The 27038-nt window shown below is 51.2% G+C and overlaps 2 protein-coding genes across 2 annotated transcripts; both read left to right on the top strand.

Moving 5' to 3' along the window:
• The first annotated feature begins 680 nt into the window (after positions 1-680).
• On the top strand, positions 681-3946 carry LOC100825034 (protein indeterminate-domain 16). The gene is made up of 3 exons (XM_010239928.3): positions 681-1156; positions 1303-1705; positions 2587-3946. The coding sequence occupies exons 1-3, from the start codon at positions 1024-1026 to the stop codon at positions 3557-3559; spliced, it is 1509 nt and encodes a 502-aa protein (XP_010238230.2). The 5' UTR covers positions 681-1023; the 3' UTR covers positions 3560-3946.
• A 6547-nt stretch (positions 3947-10493) lies between these two features.
• LOC104585108 (protein FAR1-RELATED SEQUENCE 5) lies at positions 10494-11718 on the top strand. Its single transcript, XM_010241083.1, has 2 exons — positions 10494-10816; positions 10926-11718. Exons 1-2 carry the CDS (start codon positions 10494-10496, stop codon positions 11716-11718), a joined length of 1116 nt encoding a protein of 371 aa, XP_010239385.1.
• The last annotated feature ends 15320 nt before the right edge of the window (positions 11719-27038 follow it).

Here is a 27038-nt window from a genome sequence, read left to right on the forward strand (position 1 = left end):
CGCCGTGGGTGGAAGGGTACATACTGAACTGTCTGGTAAAATATTTAGGCCGGTACGATTTTCGGTGCGCATAACTGCTAGAGCTAGTGAAACAAAGCAGTCACCTCTACAATTTGGTTATGTCCAGTTTGCCAATCACTGCATGATCTTTTTTTTCACTGAATAATAATCACGCTTATGTAGTTATTCCCCTGCTGATGATTCTCTTGGAGCAATTCTTGCTGCTTAACAAGGCTCCAAAGAAATATTTGCAACGCAAGAAAACGTAGTACCTCTACTTTTTTATTTACGAACAACTAGTACCGGTGTTGGAATTTCTTTTTCCATGGTGAATTTGTTCTTTTGTGCATAGCTAGCTTGGCAAGAATTGCAAGCTTCCATCCAATCCTCCCAAGTCCCAACACAAACATATGTATCCATCCATCTGTGTAAACTCACCCTTAAAGAGTCCTTTATTTATTGAGCGAGTGCCATCGCCAGCCATGCGTCTTCCCCTCTCCTCCTGTCCGTCCTTAGCTGCAACCCTGCAAGGACAATTAAGGCACAAACTCCAGAAGTACTTTACCAACTCCAGCTCTCCCTCTTCTTCTCCCCCATATAATCCCAAGGAAAGCTGCTAAAACCTAAAGCCGGTGGAAAGCTGGTTGCATCTCCCTCCCCCCCCCCCCCCCCCCCTCCTCCTTTGGCGTTGTCTCTGTAGCAGCTCACAAAAGCCAACTCCAAGACCCTTTTCTTCCCTCCTCCTTTCCATCTCCTTTAACTCCTTCCAAGCTCTTGCTGCCGTTAAAGATTAGTATTAGGAGTTCTCCTCTCCCCTTTCTCTCTCATTGATACTCCTTCCCATCTGGTTGATCCCCCTTCCTCCCTCGGCCTTCCAGTCCCCATTATATAGAACGCATTCCGGTTGGATCGTCTATATCAACAACCCTTGATCAGACGAGCCGACGAAGGGGGCTGGGGAAGTTTTCTCTCCCTTCTTGTTCAGAAATACCCTGGTGTAGAGTAGGAGTGTGCGGCATAGCCATGCTGGGTCCGACGGCCGGGGCCGGGCCGCCACCGGAGGAGGACATGCCGGAGCCGTTTGGCTCGCTCCAGATCGCCACCACCTCCGCCGGCGCCGCGACGAAGAGGAAGCGCCGGCCGGCCGGCACACCAGGTAATTAATTGATCAATCGACGCCGATTACACATGGCAAATGCATCCAATTGCGTGATATAGCTAGAAGTCATAGCCATAGGTGCCAAGAAATTTGTTGCATGTGATGTGTATGTGGGAATGGCGGCGCGCGCGCATGTCATGCAGACCCGGACGCGGAGGTGGTTTCGCTGTCGCCGCGGACGCTGCTGGAGTCGGACCGGTACGTGTGCGAGATCTGCAACCAGGGGTTCCAGCGGGACCAGAACCTGCAGATGCACCGGCGGCGGCACAAGGTGCCGTGGAAGCTGCTGAAGCGGGAGGCCGGCGAGGCGGCGCGGAAGCGGGTGTTCGTGTGCCCGGAGCCCAGCTGCCTGCACCACGACCCCTCCCACGCCCTCGGCGACCTCGTCGGGATCAAGAAGCACTTCCGCCGCAAGCACAGCGGCCACCGCCAGTGGGCCTGCGCCCGCTGTTCCAAGGCCTACGCCGTCCACTCCGACTACAAGGCCCACCTCAAGACCTGCGGCACCCGCGGCCACTCCTGCGACTGCGGCCGCGTCTTCTCCAGGTGATTAATTAAACTCCCTAATCCTACGAACCCATCCATCCTAGAAGAAACAATTATACTAGTGCTGCTAATTCAGAAACTTTGCCTTTTGTATTTCTCTTTATGAGTTCCCGATTCGATTCGCGTAAACGTGAAGCAGAAAGCTCCATGTTTTTTTCCCCATCTTTCTCTGAAAGGATTTTCGTTTTCGTGATCCCTGCAGCACGGCACGGCTGGGGCTCACGCTAGCTAGAGAGAGCTCTTCTTTTCCCTTTTTTTCCTCTCTATTGGCATTAAGGGTGGTGAAAAGAAAGGGGGGTGACGGATCAGGGCACAATTTCCGAGGGGACGCAGCGCAGCGCTTTCCCTGTGTCTGCCTGCGCACATTTCCGTTGGTTTCTTGCTTGCGCATTTGTTGTCTCTGCTGCCGCCGGGGCGTGTCTCGTCTTTGCGCACACGCATCGCACTGCAGCAGGCACCCAGCCAGCAAGTGCTCCATTTATTGTGCACACGCTAGCCATAGCCCCCGCCCGGGGCCAAAGTTTCATACTACTCCTATCTGACACGATGCCGGCCGGCCTCGACCGCCTCCTCTCTGCAGTATAATACTCCAAATATACACTACTCGCACTCAGCATTTCTCATTTCCTTCCATGTAGATCCAAATCTTTAGACCTCCGGGAAGGGCAGGGCAGGCAGCAACATAAATTCTTAGGCGCATACAATGAAGTCACCCTCTTTCTCGCTCGCTTCGTGGCGCCTTCAGTAGTTCAGTTTCAGTAGTTCATGCCAACCCACGTTAGCTCGGCCAAACAACGTACGTACGTGTAGTGATGTGATTATTGGTTTTGTGTGATGGCCGGTAATGTGATTACTGGTGCCCTTCTTTATCTAATGTGCAGGGTGGAGAGCTTCATAGAGCACCAGGACACGTGCAACGCCGGTTGCCCACAGGCGGCGGGGTCGGACGTGCCGGCGGCGACGGCGCGTGGAGTAGCCGCCGTCGCGTCTTCGCAACAACAGCAGCAGGTCCCGGCGCCGGCAGCGTCTCTGTCACGTACCGCGTCAAGCACCAGCCCGTCCAGCGACATCGTCATCAGCCCCGTGGCCTGGCCTAGCGCCGGCGCCGGGGCAATGCGCAGCCCGACAGCCGCCGCGTTCCACCGGTTCGACCAGGCTCCGTCGCCGCCCGAAGGCCGTGGCGGCGGGCACAACCTCGAGCTACAGCTCATGCCGCCGTCCAGCGGCTGCACCGTGGGAGGTTCCCTTGCTCCGGGCGTGGCGCCGTCGTGCTACGGAGCGCCGCCGTGCTCACCGGGAGACGATGCCGCCATGCAGCTGCAGCTTACTATAGGCTTCTGCAGCGGCGACGTCAACCGCGGAGAGTTGAGGCCCTTCGGCAGAGACGACGCGGCCGCGCACGCCAGGGCGAAGCAGGAGGCGGCGCGGGAGGAGCTGCGGCAGGCAATGGGGGAGAAGGCCGCGGCGGACGAGGCACGCGCGCAGGCGAAGCGGCAGGGGGAGCTGGCCGAGCAGGAGCTCGCGAGCGCCAAGCGGATGCGGCACCAGGCGCAGGTGGAGCTGAGCCGCGCCCACGCCCTCCGCGAGCACGCCGTGCGCCAGGTCAACGCCACGCTGCTCCAGATCACCTGCCTCAGCTGCCGCCAAAAGTTCCGGGCAGCAGCAGCAACGACCGCGATCAGGCCGGCGCCCGCCGCCGCCATGTCAGCCGAGCAGCAGGTGGCCTGCAGCTACGTGTCCTCCTCCGTCGTCACCGAGGGCGGCGACGCCGACACCGGCAACGTCGATGATCAGCCCCTCAACCTCGGCGGCTTCCGGCGGCGCCAGCAGCACGCTAGAATGGATGCTTTGTAGCTAGCCCTCTCGGTGTACTTTTGGATTGCTTCTTGGCTTAATTCACCGGCGAGCCGGCCGGCTGGGGTATGGGCCATGCCGAGGTGTGGTGTCCGTGTAACTAGATGCTGCCAGTTTTTGTGTCTTCTGATCGAGCTGCAGTGCAGGGAAGCTAAGCGGGGCTAGCCTGCTAATTGTGACGTGCATGGAATCTTTCGCTTGTTTGCTTCCCGTTGGATTTTCTTCAGATATCATTACTGAAGCCGGGTAGAGTTCATGATGCCACCCGTAAAGGTCAGGTGTACTCACCAAGATGGGTGCATGCCATCTTTGTGACAAAAGTTGTTGCATGCAACTGGAAATATTCAATCAGACCAGACTATAACATGTTACATTTCTTCAGATCAATTATGTTCAGCCAGGTAGCGCTAACATTCGAAAAAATATATTCAGCCAGGTAGGAGTAACCGTAACGGTTGTGCTTTTTTTTTCAGTTGAAAACACTTAAACATGTTTTTTATTTGGCAACTGCAAGTGAAACGCAATAATGTACACACGTAATCACTTACATGAGTGGCCACAATACTAACGTACGGCAAGAACTGACTTATGCTCAGTTTTGTGTTTGCTGAACTGTGTCGCATTGAAATTATTTTATAATTTGTCATTGAAAATATACACATGGAAAACGGGAAAATTTTGGCTAACCACACAGTAAAATAGACAAGAGAATGTGGAGCAAACGGGATTACAAGGATCTACCACAATACCAGAAGAAGCCTTAATCCGGAAAAGAATTCACAAATATCATGAAACAACTCAATTATAGCACATTTCCGCATTTGTATATTTATTTAAGCATCCTGACTTAAACTCCAGTCGAGTCAAGGAGTGTTAAGTTTTTAGGGTTTAGACAAGCCACAATGAACTTTTCTAGAAGAGATCCTAGGGCAACCAGCTTACAATTTTTGGTACCGTTTTGCATGCAAATTCGCACACTTGCAGGCGTAATATTATAAACAAGAACATGATCACACTATACTGACCTGCCCCTTCTTACCCAAGTTCACAAGAAGTATTGTTCGGTTATTTGGTTTTTTGACACCTGCTTATTGTTTTTACTGGTTATCGATCAGTAATTAGCTACTTCGTATTATTTAAAATGTTAGAGTATCCCCAAAATTATAACGAATATCGAAGTAAAATGCGTGGATTGGCAGTTTTAAAAAAAGCAGTTACGAAATTCTCACTAGCGTTGCAGAGAAAAACACTCGGTCAGACCCCTACTAAGATATACTCATTCTATTCCTTAAATTAAGACCTATATTGTTTTCTTTGACCAAGGGTTTGACCAAAGATTACTCCATCAATGTGTGACTTATGTGTTATAAATCATAATAATAAACAAGTATTTTTTAATACGAATCCAATCATATAAATTTTATTTCACAAGAATATATATATTAGAGACTAAATCTCGGTCAAAGAAAACAATATACGTCTTAATTTAAGGAACGACGGGAGCAGTACTTACCACCATGAAAGGAAATCCAGATAGTTTGGGCGTCTCATAGGGGCAGAGGCCCCCGAACCCAAAGTGATAGGCAGGTTTAGCCGTTTATGACACTAGGTAGTGCGTGATTTACCAGTTCACGCCCACGCGGTAAGCGTGGTTAGCAATCATCCATCAACCGAAAAAAAGAAAGAATATTTTACCATACAGTGTTACTCATAGGACTGATCATTCGAACTCGGAGACACTCTCACAAACTCGTAGGACAAGTTCATCCGTCACATGATTTCAGTTCACTATGTATAAACAGGAGTTTAACGGTTTGATGCCGTGGCAAGATCACCACATACAGCCCAATAGCCCATCATCATTATGTGATCGCTTGAGGCCAGGGACGGTATCGGAAGCGGGGAACCGAGCAGAAGAAGGGAGGGGGACAGTGAACTGCTGGGCACTGAAAGACGAGCGAGCGAGCGAGAAAGAAAGAAGGAAAGCGCACTAGAGATAAAATTTCAAAACTCCCAGCAGGCATCACTGTCGCCGCTCAGCAATGGCACTAGTAGTCCAAAACAACACGCACAAACACACACCGTGTACAGGTGCCCCCCTCTCTCTGCAGCAGACTGCACTGCATCGTGTCGATGTCTCAGGGTGAAATGATGACACGATCCTGCAGAGAGAGAGAGTAAATGAGAGGCATGGAAAACAGATGCGGACACACGTACGCGTGGTTTTCAGTGCCGCGGACGGCTCGGTCTAGCTACTCCTACCTCCGCTTGTCTGTCTTGGGCGCTGGCCGGGCTAGTGAGTAGTAGTAGCCCTCTGATCTGTACCGTCTGGGAGCACTGAAAGCTATGCAGAAAGCTGAAGTGCTAGTCTCGGAATAGCGTGGCCTTTGCAGCCCTGTCCGCGTGTGCGCGCGCGCGGAGAGAGAGAGAGGGGCACCTGAGAACCGAGGGGTGAACGGTACAATCCCGAGCGCAGCCTAGGCTTTAGCTTTGGCCTAGATGTCCGTGGAACCGAGTCGATCGGGTCGCGTGTGACTTGTGATGCATGCGGATGCGGCAGAAGCTATGAGCCTTTTGGGTTTAGCTAGGGACGGAGCTAGCGATAGCGCAGCCCGATCGAAGAAATTTCGTGCGCGTGCGTGCATGGAAGCTAGCGACCTCAACGTGCGTGCCCACGAAGGCTGCAAGCAGACAAGCTGCACGCATTGACGCATACGGCGAACATATATACACGCTCCTGAGTATGTATTTGATCTTCTTTATTTCGTGGTGGCGTCGCCGTGGCCGTGACCGTTGCGCCGTCGAGTCACGTACCACCGCCGATGGATCCGTCGCAATGAATTCAGGGCTCGTGGGGGTTGGCAGGGCATTGGTTTCAGGGCAGGGGCCTTTCGGTCGATGCCTTGTCTCTAAATGTCGCCTGTACGTCTTTGGCTTTTGGACGTGTGTATGTAGAATCAAAGCCAATTGAATTGATGAGGGGTCAGTGCATGCCACCAATTCTAAATGTGGTCTCTGTACTCCTGCAATCAAAGCCTGCGAGTGGAGGACTCGCCAAGTGCGTGCGTATCATCGATTTAGACATTCAGAATTAATACTAGCTAGCTAGCCTTAAGAAAATCTCTCAGTCAACCTAAATGTAGTTAATTATCTATCCGCCCGTTACGAGACCGGTGACGACTCATCGCCAGGCAGCAAGACACCGGCAGCAGGCGAGGCGTGGCAACAAGGATAGACAGACATAACGTGGATTCTGCAAATCCGGCCGTATAGCCGGTACGAGGATTTTGCAAATCCGGCCGTATGGTTCCAACCGTGCCGGAGGCAATGGATCGCGAGCTATCATCAAAGGTCCTCCATATATGTGTACATCGAAAATACTCCAATATGCTACCCCGGCATCCGCACAGCTCCTCGTACGTGGGCGTGGCGGCCGGCAGGAGACCTTTTGTAAAATAGGAACTTGAATGTTCTTAAGTCCTGCACGGCTGGATTTATTTGGATCTTATTTTATTCGACCTTGAAGTACTACTGCAGTACCGCTCCTTCAATTTACTGGTGACCATTTACAACTTCTTGTCGGTCCTTTCGGCTTGTCTGTATTCTCATCAGCGAAATTTATGACCGCGTATGTGTGACCGATTGGAAGAACTGTACAGACTACAGAAGATCAGCAGGCGCTACAAATCCGAGTAGCACTAATATTTTGTGATTGTACTATGCAGATAACAGTAATTAGTAACTGACACCCGAGTTATCTACATTTATCAAAACTAACACCGGAGAGCTTGTTTAGACAATTGATGATGTCCCCCGCGTTGTTGTAGAAATCTTTAGTTAACGTAAGTGACCGACTGAAGTTGAGTAGGAAAGAAAGAGTCTCCAAAATTTAAAACATCCTCATAATATAATTGTATATAGATTCTTCACTTAGTATGGATAGCTTGATGAAAGGTATAGGACCGCGCTACACAGCGGTGTGCCCCACTACGCGCGCGCCTGGCCATGCCCGAGTGCCCACCATCCCCGCTCGCGCCAGCGCCAGCCCAGCAGCCCGCCATCTCACGCTAGCCCAGCTCGCGCCAGCCAGCTGCTCGCCCCCCCCCCCCCCCCCAACACACAGCTTGAGCCCCACGACATCGACACCAGATCTCGTCTCCCCCATCTTCTTCTTCCTCAAGACATGCCGAGAGCAACTTTTGCAGAAGGATAGAGGAGAAGCCATGGGGATCACATGCCCTTGAAGAAGTTGGCAGAGAGCAACGTTGCAGAAGGATTTTTCTCTACAAGGGACAGAGGTAACCCCCCCCCCCCCCCCCCCCACTCAATCTGGAAACCACCCCCCTGCACCCAACCCCCCTCCCTGGCACCCAACGCCCCCCCCCCCTCTTCCCCCTAGTTTACCAGATTCAACATGTTTCAACATTCAACATGTTAAGAGAGGTAGGGGTTGGGGGGATAAACTAGTAAGTAACCAGAAATTTTCCATATAGAATCCAGCACAACAAAAGTCATGATGCATGGGCGTAAAACACATGAACACAATCACGAGAATCCACACACATGTATCACACAACAATATTGTTCCTAATTACATGACAGACTTGGGCTAAAAAAAGCACATCTGAACAAGGGGCGCGTCTGAACGAAGTTTTGTCCATACAAACTACATGCATCAACACACACCAAAAGTAGTACTATATCTCTAGCATGAATACTTCCAGCATACTGACCATTAAGACACCAGGCCAGCAATGCCGCCTCCCAATCCCCTGTAAAACAAGTTAATTACTGTCATGCCACAACAACTTACAAAGACTTCTCATTATGTGCAAAATGCAGGGATAGAAAGTCATCAGGAAAGACTATTGGGCGCCAAGCAACATGGAGAATCAAGGTGTGAGATCGAGATAGGCAATCAGAGGGAGGGTGAATGATTGCGCGGAAGCAAATTAAAACTTTTCCCGAAAGTTTAAACCCTAAATCACCTTTCTGTCCGTGATAGTAAAACAGCCGTAACTTTTGATTGGATGAACCAAAAAATACGTATGAGTATGCAAAAGAAAGGTATTGAAATTATCTAACCAAGGCAACAAGAATCAGCTCAATTGGACTTACTAATCAAAAGATACGATCAAATCAGAACAACTGACAGAAAGTTATGAGAATTAATCTATAATCGATTTCGAGGAATAACAAGAAAGATGAAGTAATCGCGATCTTTCTTGATCTCGTGGTAAACCTGCAGAAAAGTATTATGAACTCGTGATAAACCTGCAGCAAAGTGTTAGAAAGATCTAGCACGAAGAATCCACGAAGATCCGAGAAGAACAGAGATGACACCGCCAACGAATCTCTTTATTGCAACGATGTCGATCGATTACAAAAGATGCAATAATGCATCCAAGAACTCTCCAAGAATTGATCTAGATCCAAAGCTCTGAGTTCCCTCACGTCCTTGCTAAAACCCTAGCTAGGACGCTCTCTATTTATAAGGAAAAATTCGCGACCCTAAACCGAGTCCGAATCCAACACGAACTCTTCTGTCCCGGTCGTTATTCTGCCCGTGAGGCCCACAGAAGACCTCTGATTGAGACGACTCCAAAATAAGAGTTGTTCGTCTCGACGACGCGCACAACTTTTATGTGGACCACTTTTCCATCCGACGCCATCTTGATGACGCTACTGTTTAATCTTTAAACAGCTCTCATCCAGCCACGGCTGGACCTACATATCTTCACGTCGATGCCACTCCATGCCATCAACTCTTCTTGTGATGTTTTCAAAACTCGACCATCACATATCGAATATCTCCAATACCGTACATCTCCGGTATAAATAACGTACGACAAACCGGTGCCCTCCCGGATCATCGTAGCCTTCACTTCCATTGTTCCTTCGCACGAACGTCACGCATGATCTTGATCCTCGACCTCAGCTTCTCTCAAGCTTTGTCCCTCGATCCCGTCATCGACCATGTTCCTCTAGCTCCGGAAACATTTGAAAGCGAACACACAAATAACCAGTACGAGCACAAGTTCACGACTTGACTCAGGTTAAGTTTCACACAACTCACGCCATATTTTCACATGAGAAACTAATGGATCAGCACACCACTAGCAAAGCACTAAGTCCAAACAAGATACATGTCATCACATAAATATCCATATTATTCAAAGTATCCACATCAATGTTTCATCTAAAACACTTGCCAATGTTACACATCACCTATGATTTCACACAAGGTATTTGTACAGCTAAAATTGCCATCGTGTACATCCTAAGTTGCCAGGTTATGGATGCTAAGTTGCCAGGTTATACATGCTAAGTTGCCATGTTATAAAACCTAGGTTGCCAGGTTATGCCTGCTAAGTTGCCATGTTATGAAACCTAGGTTGCCAGGTCAGTACCAATTTCTAATTAACCAGGTTAGTACCGCCTAAATTGCCATGTTATACCAGCTAAGTTGACAGGATAGTTGTTGTAAGTTGTTGTAATGAGTGGCCAGTATACATTATCTAACAAGATTAGGGATATTGCCATATAAGTAGTGATGGATAGCGAGATTAGAACAACTGAACTAAAAAGGGTAGAACAGGGGACGATGAATTGCCAGAATAGTACTGCTGAATTGCCATGAGATACCTGCTAAGTTGCCAGATTAGTACTCGGGAATTGCCTTGTTAACAAATACATAAACTGTCAAATTAGTGCTAACAAAAAACTGAATTTGTCTAAATAAACAGGAACACAACAAAGCGAAGGGAGTAACACAACAGTGGGTGGGGATCTAGAGACAAGAGGGCACGATCTGCCAGCATTTACCGAAGCTACATTGGAAGAATCAAGTGCACACACGCCACTAGTAGGAACCAGAGATGGGAATGAAAGGATATAAGAAGTTATGTCAACACCTCAATGTCCATACAAGGAAATGGTGTTTGATAGCCTGAAAGCAGTGGAGGAGCGCTACAAGATGTATGCCAGAAGGTACGGGTTTGGCATCAGATATGACTACAAGAGGAAGTCTGAAGTTGATGGTGAAATTAGTAGTGTTTCCATCGTGTGCCACAGGGCGGGTGTCCAATCCACAAAGAAGAAGGACACATGGAATCCCGAGCCTGTTGTCAAATTGAGAGGCAGAAACATTACAGAAAGAACTGGTTGTAAGGCTAGGATGATGATCAAGAGGAGGCCAGATGGATGGCTGGTCACTGAGTTCGCATATGAATACAACCATCCGTTGATCAAGAAATGGTCACTGACAAGTTTCTTGCGTTCGCATAGGGACATCCCCGAAGCAGTTCATAAGAACACTCCACTCGGTTAACATTGAAACAAGTAGTCAAATGCAAATGATGGCAAGGTTGTATGGATATTTGGATAACCTAGGATATACAGTGAAGAATGTTGCCAACTATCGCGCCTCAATACAAATGGAGCACAAGTACACTGATATGGAGGACACAATGGATTATTTTCGAAAGCTTCAGCAGCAAGACAAGGACTTCTACTACAAGTACAAGCTTGATGAGGAGTTCCGAGTCCAGAACATCTTTTGGGTAGATGGAGCAGCAAGAAGGGCCTACAAGCACTACAACGATTGTGTCTCTTTCGACACGACGTACATGACCAATATCTACAAGATGCCGTTTGCGCCATTCATAGGGATAAATAACCACGGACAGTCAATCCAATTTGGGTGTGGCTTTCTACGGAATGAACTGACGGAGAGGTTTGTTTGGTTATTCAGAACATTCCTGGAGGCAGTGGACGGTCTCGTACCGATAAACATTATAACTGACCAGGATTTCGCCATGAGGGCCGGAATTGATGAGGTATTCCCTAACACCAGGCACCGGAATTGTAGGTGGCATATCATGAAGAAAGCCACAGAAAAGCTAGGGTCCTACCTTGCTGGAAGAAAGAAACTTCATGCAGAATTCAATGACTCGGTGAACAGCAGCATGACGCCGGATGAGTTTGAGGAGAAATGGAACACTATGGTGCAAAAACACAGATTGGAGGAGCATGAAGACTTCATCAGGCTATACCACAAGAGAAGCTGCTGTGTGCCCGCATACTTTATGCAAAGCTTCTACCCATTCTTGCAATCCACGGCACGAAATGAGGGGTTCAACGCCGTGCTGAAAAAATAAGTTAACTCGCAAAATTCAATATCTGATTTCGTAGAACAGTATGCTGCTCTGCAGGAAAAGATCATGAGGGCTGTCTCTAAGCAAGAGGCTGACACGGCAATAACAACAGCCCCAACATGGATTTGGCACCCTATAGAGGTTCATATGTCTAAGGTCTATACCCGGAATATCTGCAATAGGTTCCAAGCAGAAATGTAGCAAGTCATGTCTTACAATTGCAGTCAGCCGAACAACAACTCATTTATGCTTGTTTGCATCACAAGGTTTTTGCCGGATCATGGAAATAGATCCTATAGAGTAACTGCAGATTTCGGAGAAGCGAAATACTCATGCGAATGCTGCAAGTTTGAGAGGGATGGGATGCTATGTTGCCACATTCTGAAGGTAACCAAAAACATCCCTAAGTTGCCAGATTTTTGTTTCACAGTTGCCACTTTGTTGACACTAAGTTGCCAGGGTATGAACCTAAGTTTTTAGGGGTAGATAGGTGGATGAAATGTCATTCAACGTTTTCATAATTGCCAGTTTTTAGAGTGAGGGGTTGCCTTGATAACTACTCTAAATTGCCAACTTCATCTAAATATATTTGACAAAAAACCCATAGGTTGGCACTTTGCTGCTGCTTAATTGAGACTTGTAATATACATGCATGTTATGCTGCAAATGAACGTGCTTGAAATGCCAGATGCATATATACTCAAGAGATGGACATGGGATGCAGAGGAGGCGTTGATAGATGAAGCAACACCAAGGCGGGACAGGTAGAACGGAGATGCCCGAAGAATCAAGGAGAAAGATGAAGTTCGCATTGATTAGCGCACAATATAGGAACCTATTTAAAGTAGCTTGCCTAGCAGATGACGGTCAGCACATAGCTGCAAAACATGCAAGGGAAATAAAAAAAGAGCTAGCAGATCTAGAAAAGGATCAGAAAATAAGAGCAGCAAGAATGGCAGCAGCGTCAGCTAACGTGCCTAGGTCACAGCACACAACGGCAGACGCAGGGGAGGCGCCGGCGCAGCAAGAAACACAGGCAAGAAAGGAAGCAAGGCAAGTAGCACCAGTAACAACACAACAAACACACACGGTGCCTGCTCCAAGCATGACCAACCAGGCAACTCAGGCCGGTAGTGCCGTGACATCTGAAGCATCACAAACATGACAGATAATGGACCCGCCAAAACCAAACATAGAAGGGAGGAAGAGAAAGAAGGCATTTCAGCATCCCTTCGACATTGTTGTGAAGGAAAAAAAGACATGCAAGTTGTGTAGGTCGGCAGAGCATGATGCACGAAAATGCCCAGAAAGAGAAAAATAGAATCAAGAGAGAAGAAAAAGTGGAGAGCATGTGAAAGCTTCTACAAATTCACTTAATTTTAGTTGATGTAATCCTCGTATTGCTATCGAATAGCAAAATTTGATCTCAAAAATAAAGTACTGTGAAAATTCTGGTATTAATTGATTTTGTAATTTCATCTTGTGATTCCTGTAAACTAATCGCAATGACAAAAAACCGTACAGTTGTCAGTTTGAACAAAATTGCCATGGCAGGTGCACATAGTTGCGACTATATGTCAAGACAGTTGCCACTTAAAAGACAAAAAATGCTAGGGGGGTACCTTCATTTATTGTTGTTTAGATGCCACTCCCAGTCTTTGCACCTGTTGAACTCAGCGGAAAGCCACTGGTGGGCCATGATTTTCCTAACCTTGGGGATGTCAGCAGCACGCAATTGGGGCACGTTTTGCCCATCCCACGTCTCAATGTACTTAAGCATGAAAAACCCGCAGTCCTTGCTGTAGCAATACATAGAAAAGGAAAAAGTTTATGTTAGAGAGGAAAAAAACCCATAAGAAAACAAGACGAAAAGACACGTACGAATTGCCTTGCTTGGGAACATCGATAATAACTAATTTGTAGTCCTTGATCTGAACCCTTGATTTATGATAGTACATACTCCACGCTTCTTTGATTTTCCCCATTAGTCTAGTTGCATGATGTTCAAGGCAGATATTGCCAGCACCCCGAATTGAGTCCAGAGCCTCGAACCTCTGGGCTACCAAGTTAAGGCATAGCGCTACCAATGGCCCCCAGCAGCATCTTTGTTAACAATCTCCAGCACTGGGAAGTAAATCTACACGGTAACAAATGTGGCGGGTTAACAAGATCAGATTCACATGATTAGATACATGCCGTATGAAACCTGGTAGAATAAAACAACTAAATTGCCAGAATAAAACAAGCCACTTGCCAGATTTCAACAAACTAGTTGCCAGCTCCAACCTAGCCAGTGGGGAAATAAAAAGATAACCCTAATTGCCAGATATAAGCAGAGTAGTTGCCATCATATAACAAACTAATTGCTAGACCCAAACTCTATAATTATCAGTTTCACATGATTAAAAAATGCCGCATGGAACCTGCCGGGATAAAACAACTAAACTGCCATAATAAAACAAGCTACTTGCCAGATTTAAACAACCTAGTTGCCAGCTCCAAAAACTAGCTGAGTGGGGAAATAAAATAGCCCTAATTGCCAGATATAAACAGAGTATTTGCCATAATATAATAAGCTAATTGACAGAACCAAACTCTATAATTGCCATCATTGAAAGGGTAAAAAGAACTAATTTTCAGATTTAAGCCTAATAGTTGCCATCCCTGAACAAGTTAAATGACAGCATAACTAAAAAAGGAAATAAACTGTTGCTACTTACCCTGTCCTGGCAGCTGAGTGCAAACTTATTAGACCTTTCAAAAGCATTTGCGATAATCCTCATTTGCAAGTTGTTGCCCGTCATCATGTAATGTGCTATCAGGTATGTTAAAATAACCTTGCCCTCGATTTTATTGGTCCCTTGCATGAAGTGGCAGCAACTTCGCAAAGGTTGTTGGAGAGCTCACCTCTCGGGTGGAAAGCATTAGCAAGCTCTTGAGTTTCGACAAAGATGGTTTTGTAATCAATGATTTTCATAGCCTTGATGTTGGAGGTCTTTGAGTTCGTGGTGCATGTCGTAAGCTTGTCGTACACATCTTGTTGTTCAGCAGTGACTTCAATAGATTCATCAAATGGAGAACACACAAAACGCGAAGGCCTCTTTACACTGGCTTTGTGAGGATTTTCCTTTGGTGTTTTTCTTTTTTCACCTTCAGAAGCAAACTATACCTGTGAAACAAGGCCTGTCAGTGCAGCATCCAGCTGATCAATCTCGAGGGACGTCTCATCGTCAAGATCAGCTGCTGGATTAAACAAGAAATGCTTTGCCTTATCAGATGCATTCCAGATAAAATTTCAACGATGGCCTGATGCTCTCCAGCTTTTTTAAATTTTTTGCTAGCAGTAAAATATTCATAGTTGCCAGGTAAAACATTCATAGTTGCCAGTTAAAAATATTCATAGTTCCTAGGTTTACTGATCAGAAAAAACCCAGAGGGATGCACTTGTACAGGGTTAAAAAATGCAGGCTTGCCATGTTAAAAACAACAGGGTTGCTAGGTTAAACATGCAGGGATGCCAGGTTAAAACTGAAGGGGCGCGTAGAGATAAACAAAAACTTTTCCTACGCGAACTCCCAAGATCTAGCCGAGGTAGAAGGCCATGAGGATTACCACTTGACGCGCAGTTGCGGATTATCGATGCGGCGCCTTGATGCAGTGCAGTCCCTCGATCCGATCCAGCCGATCCAATCCCGCGATCGTCGAAGTGCTGAACGTACAGCACCTCTGCCGGTATCCACACGTGCGAGGAGGAGCTCCGGCGGCGGACTGCTAGGTCCGGTGCGACGGTTGAACTGAATCGGGCTAGGTTTCTCAACGCATGAGAGTGGAAAAACCGTTGCCCTTAGGCATCCCACGCCCCTGCTTATATACCAAGTGGAAGTGGGCTCCAGCACTTGTGGCCCATCCACTCTGCGAGTCCAACTCGCATTGTCAGCCCAATTCCAGTTCGGGTCCAACCCGACCAAATACTTGCTCCCGCTCTTAAGTGTGTGACCCCGCAGGCTCATGGCGACTTGGACACGATTGGAGTCCGACTCTCAATCGATCAATCGGTAGCGGCTCCTAGCAGAACATTGATTGAGACATGCAAATGACGACCTACTCGTTGCATCTCAATATGGGTCAGTCCGACTCGCTAAACTCTTTAGCCGAGTCCGTGTAAGCTGGAATGACATCACCATGCCCATGACAAGTGGAACCGAGTCATCAGCCAACTTTCACATTAGTCTAGGTTATGTGTCCAGCACAATCTCAATGACTAAGGACAATTTAGTATGAACAACATGAATACATAGTTCCACAATCAAATCACATATTCAATGATACATATCAGATGTTCAAACAATGACAACTTAATAATATTTATGAATACATTGGGAATTACATCATACATGATTGCCTCTAGGGCATATTCCCAACAAAAACAACATGGTTGCCATGTTCACCATTCATAGTTCCATGTTTGGTATGTGTCGCACCAGTGGCAACCGGGGTACCACCGCTGCATGACGCGTGGGCCACCTCGCTCGCCCCCGGAAGGATCGCACCCCGGGCAGCTCCGCACAAGCTGCCTGGCAAGTCGCCAGCTCGGCAGGGGTAGCCGGGCTGCGGGGGTTGGCTAGAAGGGCAGCAGGAGAAATCCCACCCGGGGGCTTCCCGGGAAGTTTACTTGCCGGGAGGGTGTTCCCGGATGCAAGTGTCCGTTACAAGAGCAGGAGCAAGCAGGAGCAACAGCGGCACCACATGGCCACTCGGCAGGCGCGCTACGCACAGGATTCGTCAGGACGAGGAGTGAAGCACACGCCAGCATTAAATGCTCCGACCAAAAGTTGATTCCCCATCCTTTCAGCTTACAGTGACCCGCCTGGGGTAAATTTTAGGCGCCTAGACCCCTAGCTGCAGGGCTACCTAATCTGCATGCAAGCCAGCGCACCGAGGAGGAGCTGCCCTAGCTCTCTGCTCGCCATTTGTGACCCATGCATCGTGGCACCTGTGGCATCCCCTTCAGTATAAAAGGAGGACCCCCGCCAACGGTCAAAGGGTTCGGTCGGCTCGGATTCATACTAGCGCTAGCCAAGAGTGGCAAGTAGTACTTAGCCAAAAGAGAGGCAGCGCCCGGGGACTCCCCCCGGCAACCTGTAAACTCAAGTTCACTGGCCAATAACGAACTCAGAAGCAGGACGTAGGGTTTTGCACCTCAGGGTGGCCCGAACCTGGGTAAACGATCTCGTGTCCATTGTGCTCTTACGCTTCGCATTGGTCTCGCCGGCGACCGTCGGGGCGATCCCTGTCGCCCACTGCCGAACCTCAAAGGGGGTGCCCAAGCATCCCCGGTGTCTGAGCCCCGTGCTACGACAGTATGCAGAGTTGATAGTGTTAGTATGCACACTTGCCAGGTTCTATGGATCGGAGTTACTAGGTTCTAGTGTGGAGAATAAGAATGCTTTAAGTTTAAATATTTACCTTGAGACCCTCGAGGAACAGCAAACGATATCGGTGATACATCTTTTGGTACATGGATCTCTGGAATAAGGGTACCTCATCTGCAGGTGCTGGTGGCGACATGAGGTCGAAAGAAGGTGGTGTGAAATCTAACAGATGCCGCCCAATCCTTGATGACAACCTCAATGAAGCACGGCTCGTTTCAGCCATCTTTTTAGAGCCATCAGAAGACAAAGTGCCGGACCTCCTTATTGCATCTGACAAACCAGCAACAAGATCCTTGGAGATGATATAAAAATTGGCTTTGTGGCTGAACCAGAGCTTGGACCAGGATCTGGATGCACGCTGGGTGACAGCCCACGATGGCTCTACACAGGCTGCCTCCAACAGCATCGTCACCGTGTGCGGATGTTGATGCCTCCAAAGTTGTACCTGAGCTAGATGGTTCTCCAACATTTGATGATGCAGAAACATCATGGCCTGCCCCGGTGCTGGGCCTCGCTGCCGGAGAAAGAACAATTGCTGTGCCGGCGCTTGTGCCATCTCTTTCTATAGTGCCATCAACATCACGGTGTCGCACCAGTGGCACCCGGGGTACCACCATTGCACGACGCGTGGGCCTCGTCGCCGAGTTCCCGAGAGAGTCTCATCCCGGGCAGCAGCTACAAGCAGCCCGCAAGATACCAGCCTTGAAGGACTAGCGGGGCTTCGGGGAATATTCCCGTCTGGGCGCCTCCCGGGAAGTCACTTGCCGGGAGAAGGGGTTCCCGGGTGCAGTCCCACCTAGGCGCCTCCCGGGAAGTCACTTGCCGGGAGGAGGGGTACCCGGGCGCAGGCTCCCACCGCGAGGGTGAGGCCGAGCGAGCAGAGCAGCGACGCCATGTGGACGCGCGCTGGGCGCACAGTGTGCAGTTTCACCAGGGCGAGGACTGAGCCGCACGGCGCATTTAATGAGCCGACAGGAGGGACGTTACCCGTCTAATCAGGTAAACAGTGGCTGTCCAATCCTACTTGTAGGGCTCTAGACCCCTAGTAGCGGAGTTGGCGTTCATGCACGCCCACCAGCGCACCGAGGGACAGTTGCCCTATCTCCCTGCTCGCCACCTGTAAAACATGCACCGTGGCACCTATGGTATCCCCTTGGCTATAAAAGGAGAACCCCCGCCGACGGTCAAAGGGGTTTTGGTTCTGTTCGGCTCTGTTTGATCAGCTCACAGTTAGCCTCTAGCATTAGCAGAGAATAGTAAGGAACACTTAGCCGGAGGAAGAGAGTACCCGGGAACTCACCCGGCAACCTGTAAACACTTGGTTTTGTGATAATACGAGTTCAGGCAAGAAGGACGTAGGGTTTTACACCTCCGGGTGGCCCGAACCTGGGTAAAACGTGCGTGCATATGTTCCTAGCTTGCATGCATTCTAGGGCACCTCTTTGCAAGTTACGTACGCCATCGGCCACGCCGGCGATCATCGGAGCGATCCCTGACGCCCCCGTCGAACCTAAAAGGGGGTGTGCCAGCACGCCCCTGATGTCGGAGCCCCGTGCGACGACACACGGGGCGGCTGCACCTCAGGTGTAAAGCGGGGGGATCTCCTTGTGGCTACTCTCTTCACATGACGATTCTCGGGCCCAGAACTTTTCCTGCAAAATAGAAGAGACACACAAATTAAAAACCCCCACCACACAAATTAAAACACGACGGGGGAATAAAAATAAGATTGATACTTCTAAAAAAGGAAACGAACCTCTTGGGGGCTTTCCTTGTTCGCGTATCAGCACTTGCTTCAGGTGTCAAATACATTGCATCGGATGTTTCCTCTACATCTGGTTTGCTTGCTAGGTCCACAACCTCAGAAGTTGCTTGCCTCGCAACATCCATGACCTCAGTAGCAGGTTCAGAAGAAACATCGACGGTTTCGCTTGCTGCATTGAAAGGCACAAACGTTGCTTGGGCCGTTGGCTCGGTGGGCAGTTCAGCGCCTTGATTGCATGCTGGAGGAACAAAGTTTCTCCTGTTGGAAAGGCACAAAAAAAAATGAGAACATCATCTTACATGAACCTATGCAAAAAACATAAAAAGCAAGCATGATTGCCAGGTTGATTAAGCATAATTGCCAGGGTGAGTGAGCGGAATTGCCAGGTTTAGGAAGCACAAAATGGCACAATATAACATCTAGGAAAATGTCACATAAACATACCCCACAGGAAACCTGGCAGAATAAAACAACTAAATTGCCAGAATAAAACCAACTACTTGCCAGATTTATACAGTCTAGTTGCTAGCTCCAAAAACAGCCTAGTGGGGGAAATAAACACATACCCTAATTGCCAGATTTAAGTAGAGTAGGTCCCAGCCTAGAACAAGATAATTGCCATAACTAAACTCTATAATTGCCAGATTAAAAATACAATGGGGCAAGCTAACTGTAGGATTGAAAACACCAGTAGTTTTCACATCGAAAAACAACAATGGCTCTGGTATTAAAACTCATAAATTCAGCTAAGTGTACGAATCTTGTTCCCATCCTTCTTTGGAGAATTGTAACCTACCCGGGCCTTCTTTCGCCTAGCCATTGCTGGATAAAACACACGAAAAACTGTTACAAATCCGCACACCATCTAATTCCACACACCATCCAGCAAGCGTAAATAAACCTTAATCTAAGCCAGGACAGGGGCATTAAAGCATAGCCACACATTTTGTCCCAGATTTCACATTTCACATTTTATAGCAGAAAATGGAAATTTGCCATTAACTTCACAGATTACGACCTCATGTACTGTACCCCATCACGTGCACGATCTCGCCCCCCCACCCTTTGGTAAGAATCTACTCCCACTGATCGTAAATTCTTGACTCAAATTTGTCCAAATATGGATGTATCTATTCCGTTCTTAAAAAGCGTCTAGTTACATGTAATATTTCGACAACAATTTAGGATCGGAGGGAGTACCACACAACAACAAACAAAAGCCCCTATTGGCCCCCATCAATGAGAGCCTGGATCAACAACAAAACAGCAAAAAGGAATCTAAAAAACAGATCATGAACATGATTATGAAAACATCATCAACTACCTACTGCTACACTCGATCCCCATACACAAGCACCATGAAACAAAAATCGCACGAACAAAATCGGTACAAAACGAGTCCACCCCTCCTGCATCTGAAAATCCATCAACTAACTACCACTACACACCCTCTGATTTCAGACATTGCTAATCCGGACACCAACCCCAAACAGCATAGTGTCCAACAGCATAATAAGCATCATAAGGACACCAGCATTATAAACCCTACAAATCCTCTGCATGTGCCATGAAACAAAAACGGCAAAATCGCACGCAAATTCGCCGCCCCTCCCCCTCCCTATTCGCTGTGCATGTCAACCGAAGCCAAAAATCCCCTACGTAATCCTCTGCATATGCCATCCCCAACACATACCACCGCAGCGAAAAATTCGCCCCTCCCATTCGCTGTGCATGTCACTGATATACATCACAGTGCCCACCGCCATGCCCCGGCTACGAGCTCGAGCGCTATGGCGGCCGGAAACGCGGCGGCGCAGTTGATACCGAGGGAGGCAGAGATGGCGGGAGGCCGGGACTTACCGTTCGCGAGGCGCTGAAGCCGAGGGTGTGTAGCTTCCGGGCGAGGCGGAGAGGGCGGGGGGCTGGTTCAGCGGTTACCAGTCGCCAGCTAGCGGCGGTTGCGAAATCGCCTCCCGAATCGTGGTCGGGAGCGACGGGGACGATGCAGAGAGAGCAAAAAGGAAAATGAGGGAGAGAGAGAAACAGAAGGGGGAAATGGGGATTAATTTCAGGTGGTTGCTGCGCTTTCTCCAAAATTTGAACAGTCTATAACTTACAAGTGGGCCCGTAGTAAATGTGTAATGCCCATCAAAACCGGATCCAAAACCTCCTGCAGCCCCGCGCGCCCGCTAACCGCCCGCGTGCCCGATAACCGCCCACGCGCGCCCGTAACGCCCTGTCGGAGCACAGTCTCCGGCACCGGGGATGCCGAGCACCCCCTTTTTGGTTCCATGGAGGGCGAGGAGATCGCTCCAGCGATCGCCGGCGTGGAGGCAGACACGAAGTGTACACAAGAGTTTTTACACAGGTTCGGGCCACCCGAAGGTGTAATACCCTACGTCCTGCTTTGAGTTGTATTTCTTAGTATGATTGTTACAAGTTGCCGGGGAGATCCCAGGCTTTGCTACTTGTCCCTCTAAGGGCTAGGCTATTTGGGTGAATGCTGAACTGAATAGAGCCGATTCCTCTCGAGGTCCAACCGAGCTGAACCGAACCCTTTGACCGGTGGCATTGGTTCTCTTTTTATAGACAAGGGGATACCACATTTGCCTATGCATGCAGCGTGACACGTTGCCCAGACACGTGTCACAACTGCATGGAATACAAGTTAAAACTTATCCACACTGGACGCCATGCAGCGCCCGGTCTACTGTACACGGTAGAAAAAAATAGTTCGTAGGGTAGTCGCCCTAGCCTTGCAAAGTAAGACTAGACCTGCTGATAAGACTCCTGTCGGTGCATTAAATGCACTGCGCCCGCCGTCTTGTTATGTCTTCACTGTTCTGCGAGGCCCGCCTGCATGCCCGAGCGCGGGTTGCTGGGGTGCACCTCCCGGCTAGCGCACCAGCTCGTTTCCGGGAGGCTTTCCTTCGGCTTCCCGGGACCGGGGTTGTCGGGAGCGTCTTGCACTCGGCCCTTAGCTTTAGCTTCGCTAGGGTTCGTCTCCTCGAGGCAGGCTTCCCGGGCTCGTTGCTTCCCGGGAGTCCTTCCTGGTGGGGCTTCGCCACTGGCGACCCACGCGTCCCGTATCAGTGGGACCCCGTGGGCCACAGGTACGACAATGTAGCCCCCGGTCGTGGACTGACAGCCTTGAAGCTTCCAGCGAGTGCTATTCTCGGTCGGTTGCCGGGCTACGCCCTACCCGATGCGTGGGTCCCAAGGGGGGAACCCCCTGGCACCCGGCCTCGTGGGCCGCATTTATAGTTCCACTTCTCCGAGCGAAACGGTCGGGCGCACGATTTCATGCCTTATTCCCCTTAATCACCAGAGAGTTAAGGCCACGTCGCGCACCCCCATCTTAATCTCCGATTATTAGGGATCTTTATTGCCAATCGTGGGGGTGTCCGTTGCAGTCCGCCAGCCCTGATAAATACCCAAGGCTGGCGGCGGGGCACTCCCCATTGTCTCTCGCTCTTGCCACCATCTTCTCCCAAGCTCCCCGCTCCCCAATTCCAACTCAACCATCTCTCCTCCTCCTCCGATGTCTTCCAAGGGCTAGAACCGTCCCAAGGAGAGCACCAGCAAAGGGGATAAGGCCGGCAAGAAGGAACTGTCGGACAGAGTCCGGAAGGAGGAGGAAATGCGGGCTAAATTCGCCTTCCCCCCCCCCCACCGGGTACAACGGCGAGGGGGTCGACAAGCTGGTCTTGGCGCTGGCCACCAAGCACAAGAGCACGGGCCGACGCGGGTCCTTCCCGTCGGAGCGGAGCGCGACGGGCACTACTTCTGGATCTTTGGGAGGTTCATCCTTGCCGGATTCGTGCCGCCGCACTCTTAATTCCTCTCAGCCATCATGGAGTCCTACGGGGTCCTCATGATGCAGCTTCACCCCACGTCGTTCTTCACATTGGCCGTTTTTCAACACCTCTGTGAAGCGTTCGTAGGGGTGATGTCGTCGGTGGCACTATTTTGCCACTACTACTACCCGAGGGTGGAGAAGAAGGTCCCCCCTGTCCTCGGGGGTAGTGTTCCGATTCCACGACAGGATCAAATCGGAATTCATCGAGCTGGGGAAGAAGAAGATCGAGCATGAATGGCGCCGCGACTGGTGCTGGGTGCGCGCCGACGAGCTCCAGGAGTTCCATGAGGAGCCCCTCGGGCCTCCGAAGGGCTCTGACGACTGGACGCTCCGTGACCCGAAGGACGAGGAGTTGGCCCCGATTTGTGCAAAGATCAGGGCGCTCCGTCAGGCCGGGCTCACGGACATGGATGTGGTGCGCCCCTTCATCGGGAGGCGCGTGGCCCCCCTGCAGCGGCGCTCGCATCTGACGTGGATGTACACCGGGCCCGGCGACCGGACCCGGCTGCAACGCACAGACCTCCTCCCGAAGGAAGTGTAGTTCTGGGTATCACCGGCGAGGACGAGCCCTGCCGGCTGCTCCTGCCAAGAGCGCATTCGCTCCACGTCGAGATCCCGAACTCGGGATCTCCCACTCTGCGACGAGTGGGGGATCGTGGAGGACCCCTCGGCGCAACCCTCGCCCCCGCAGCCCCGGCCCCAAAAGGGCCAGTGGCCGGCTGCCAACTCGGGGAAAGGGGGCCAAGGCCAGGCCTCCACCTAGGCAGAGGGCTCGGACTCCGACGACTCCTCGTTGGGCGTCGGAGGAGACCTCAGCGAAGGCGATGACGACGTTGTCCCGGCAGCCGACGAAGTCGTGCCAGAGGAGGACGACGAGGAAGATGATGTCCTCCTGGTGAGGCGATCTACGGCGGAGCGGACGGGCAGGCAGGAGGCCAGCCCACAGCTCCAGGGGACTCACGGCGACGCGGGGTCTGGAGTCTCCGGCGGCAACAATGCGGCTGCAGCAGCCGCCCCGACCACCCCGGCAACTCTGACAGCTCCCCCCGCACGAAACGGTCCTCCGGCGAGGAGCATCTTGGCGGACAGGGTTCTCAAGCTCAAGCCGGCGGGGTAAGTCCAATGTTGTTCAGAGCAACTTTGATTTCACGAAATTATTTTGTGCCCAACTAACTCATTTTCGTGTTTTCCAATTCGTCGAGGAAGAGGGGGCAGACCAGCGTGTCACTGGCAGCACCACCCAAGAAGCCTCGCCCGGCATCGGACGGCGGTGACCAAGACGCTGTCGGCGCAGCGGTTGCGACGGCTGCAGTGGCCGCGGGGGACCCAAGGATCCCCGACTCGAGCTCTCATGGCACTGGCCCGGCGGCAAGTATGTGCAAGTTCGAACACTTCTCTTATTATTCGCGCCAATCCCCTCACTTGACGCAGGAGCCGTTCGTCCAGTTGCCGGAGGGGTTCCGGCTGCGCCTGCACCTACAGAGGTGCGGGTCATCGACCTTACCGGCAAGGTCGACGACAATGCTCCGGCGGAGGTTGCCTCCGTCGGAGCCCTTCAACAATCGGTCACGGCGCCTGCCGGGGCCGCGACCGCTGCCACCGATGACACCACGGAGTGGGCGCCATCTGAGGCGAGCAACACAATGCAGCCTCCGCCAGCCGAGGTGGGCGGTGGTGCCCTCGAGAAGCCCTCGAGCCCCCAGCTCGCCCCTTCGGACGAGCAGAGAGCAGTGGGGCTCGGCCATGCCGGGGGGGCGCCATCAAATCCCGATGCGCCCTCGGGGTCATAGACGGTTGCGGCGGAGTCCTCCTCCTCGGCCGGAGCCGCCTTCAACTTGGGAGCAGGGGAGCTCGCCGGGCGGACTTGGGGTCAGATCACCTTCGACCCCAACGTGTTCCAGCAGGGACACCAAGTGATCGACAAAATCCAGCAGCAACAGTGGATGTTCGTTGATTTCTTCAACGATGCGCAGCAGCACCACGCCCGCGTAGGGGTGGAACGGGGCGCAGCGCGACGGGAGGCGGAGGAGCAACGCACCGAGTTGCAGCAGCTCCGGGAGGAGCTCCAGTAGGCGTAGCAAGCTGGGGCAACGCCTGCTGTGCAAGGGGTGCCGGAGGCGCAGGTCCTCCAGCAGCTGTTGGATCTCCAGCAAGAGCACCAACGGGAGCTCGAGCTGGTGAAGGCCACACACGCCAAGAGCGAGGAGGAGCATCAGGCGGCTCTGGACTCATTCCAAGGGCGTCTCGGGGAGAAGACGGACCTACTGTCCGGCTACTCCCTGGAGATCTAGCGCCTCCGCCGCGAGGTCGGAGAGCTGGGAGCGGCGGCCACAACAGCAGCTGAACCCTCGGCACGCCGGGAGAAGGAGCTGCAAGACCAGGACCGCTCCCCGGAGCGCGAGCTTGCGGGGCAGCTCAAGGCTGCCCAAGATGCCAGCTCGTCCCTTCATGGCGAGCTCGACATGGCGCGGCAGGAACTCCGCCTGATCGACGACGACAACACCAAGAAGGCGTCGGAGATCGGTCGGCTGAAGTCCGAGTGCCGCGAGCACAAGCTGTAGGCCCAGGAGGTTCGCGGTGTGTGCACAGAGCTACGGGCCCGCGGGACAGGGGAGGTGGCCAGGCTGAAAAAGCTGGCCGACTCGGCGGTGGAGGCGCTGCAGGGGTTCGACATCCCTGTGGTTTCCTTCGATGGGGTAGACATGGGGAGCTTCACTTCGTTCTTCGCAGACTTCGTCGGCCGGCTGAGCGGCCTACAGAGCTACTCACGGCCTTCGGGGACCGGCAAGTCGGCCCTGCGGCCGAGCAGGTCGCCAGGCAGATTCTCACCCGGGTCCACTCCGCCCACCCCGACTTCCCGTTCGAGTCGGTCTTTGACGCCTGGTCAGACGAGGAAGAGGCCAAGACCCACCAGGAGGCGGTGCAGGGCGTCATCGACGAGATGGTGGCATGAATGCAGGGCAAGGTCGACGATGACGAAGCCACTACTGAGGAGGTTGCCGAAGAAGCCCCCGATGCCAACGATGCCCCTGACATCGAAGCAGCCGCCCCGGGAGCACCTCCCGCATAGTTCACTTCCTTCTCTTTTTTTTATTTCCCTGCAAGTGGCGCATGGCGCCTTAGAACTTTTTATGTTAGCTTTCCCTTGTCATTATCAGTGTTACTCGTCAACTTGTTTTTCCCAAGTTTTAATATATATCCGATACCATTTTCACTTGCTCCTTTGCCTAAAACTAACTTGCCGGGGAGGGGCTCTATCATTCTCGTGTTTTAGCCTTGCGTACCCGGGAACTCGCCAACCACGTGCTTGGCCAGACTAGGGACCCGGGACGGACCCGCGGTGCCGACCTAGGACCAAACAGCAGCGGCTAGTCACTCCGCCAGCGGGTTAACTACCCCAGCGCGCACGCCTCCGGGACGGACCTGCGAGCCACGTGTGGGGGGCGTCCTCACCCCGCAAACGTCCTTCCTACGCTCCGACTACACGGGGACTGAGCTTACCCCAGCAAACCAGGGTTACTAAGGGGAAAAACCAAGGACTCAAAATGAGATACTTAGCTTCCCGTTCCTTTTGAATTTGTTGCACCTTGTTGAGAGCCGTGGCAAGGACGCGGTGGCAGTGCACCCTCCAGCAGCACCCTTGGGGCTGCGGAGGCATGCACCATCACCGCGTCTTTACGACGCCTCTCGCTTGTCTCATCGCCACTTCTGGTGTTGCTCCATAAGAGATGTGGCAGGGCCGCGATGGTGGGAACACCCTCAGCGGCAAGCGTAGAGGGATGCACCACCATCGCCTCTCTGCGACATCCCTTGTTTTCTTGCCCATTGTTGGTGTTGCACTTGCCCTGGTCTTCTTAAATAGCCAAAGCACTGCTCTTGCCTCCACACGCCCGGGACCACCAGCCGCCGCGTGGAGGCACTGGCCCTGTCTCAGTTTTCTGCATCAAGCCTCGAAGTGATTGCCCTATATTGACAACTTACTCGCAAGACGACGACACCCGTGACCACCCCACGAGCATCACAGTGTGCCTTCACCTTATCTCTATCCTGCATGCCAGATTCCTGCAGTGCCCAAGGTACATATCAAAAAAATTCGAAATGTACGAAAAACAGTACAAACTGGATAACCTCCTGCCTCCCAGCCCCCGGGCACAGAAGAGTCGACCTCAGACGTGGGTGTGAGCATCTTTACATTTCCACGGTGCCTCGCTGGCACATAACACATGGCGGACCGGTCCGGCAACCACTAGGCCTCGTTCCAGGGCGT

The sequence above is a fragment of the Brachypodium distachyon genome, chromosome 4 (assembly GCF_000005505.3).
Source record: "Brachypodium distachyon strain Bd21 chromosome 4, Brachypodium_distachyon_v3.0, whole genome shotgun sequence".
Lineage (NCBI taxonomy): Eukaryota > Viridiplantae > Streptophyta > Magnoliopsida > Poales > Poaceae > Brachypodium > Brachypodium distachyon.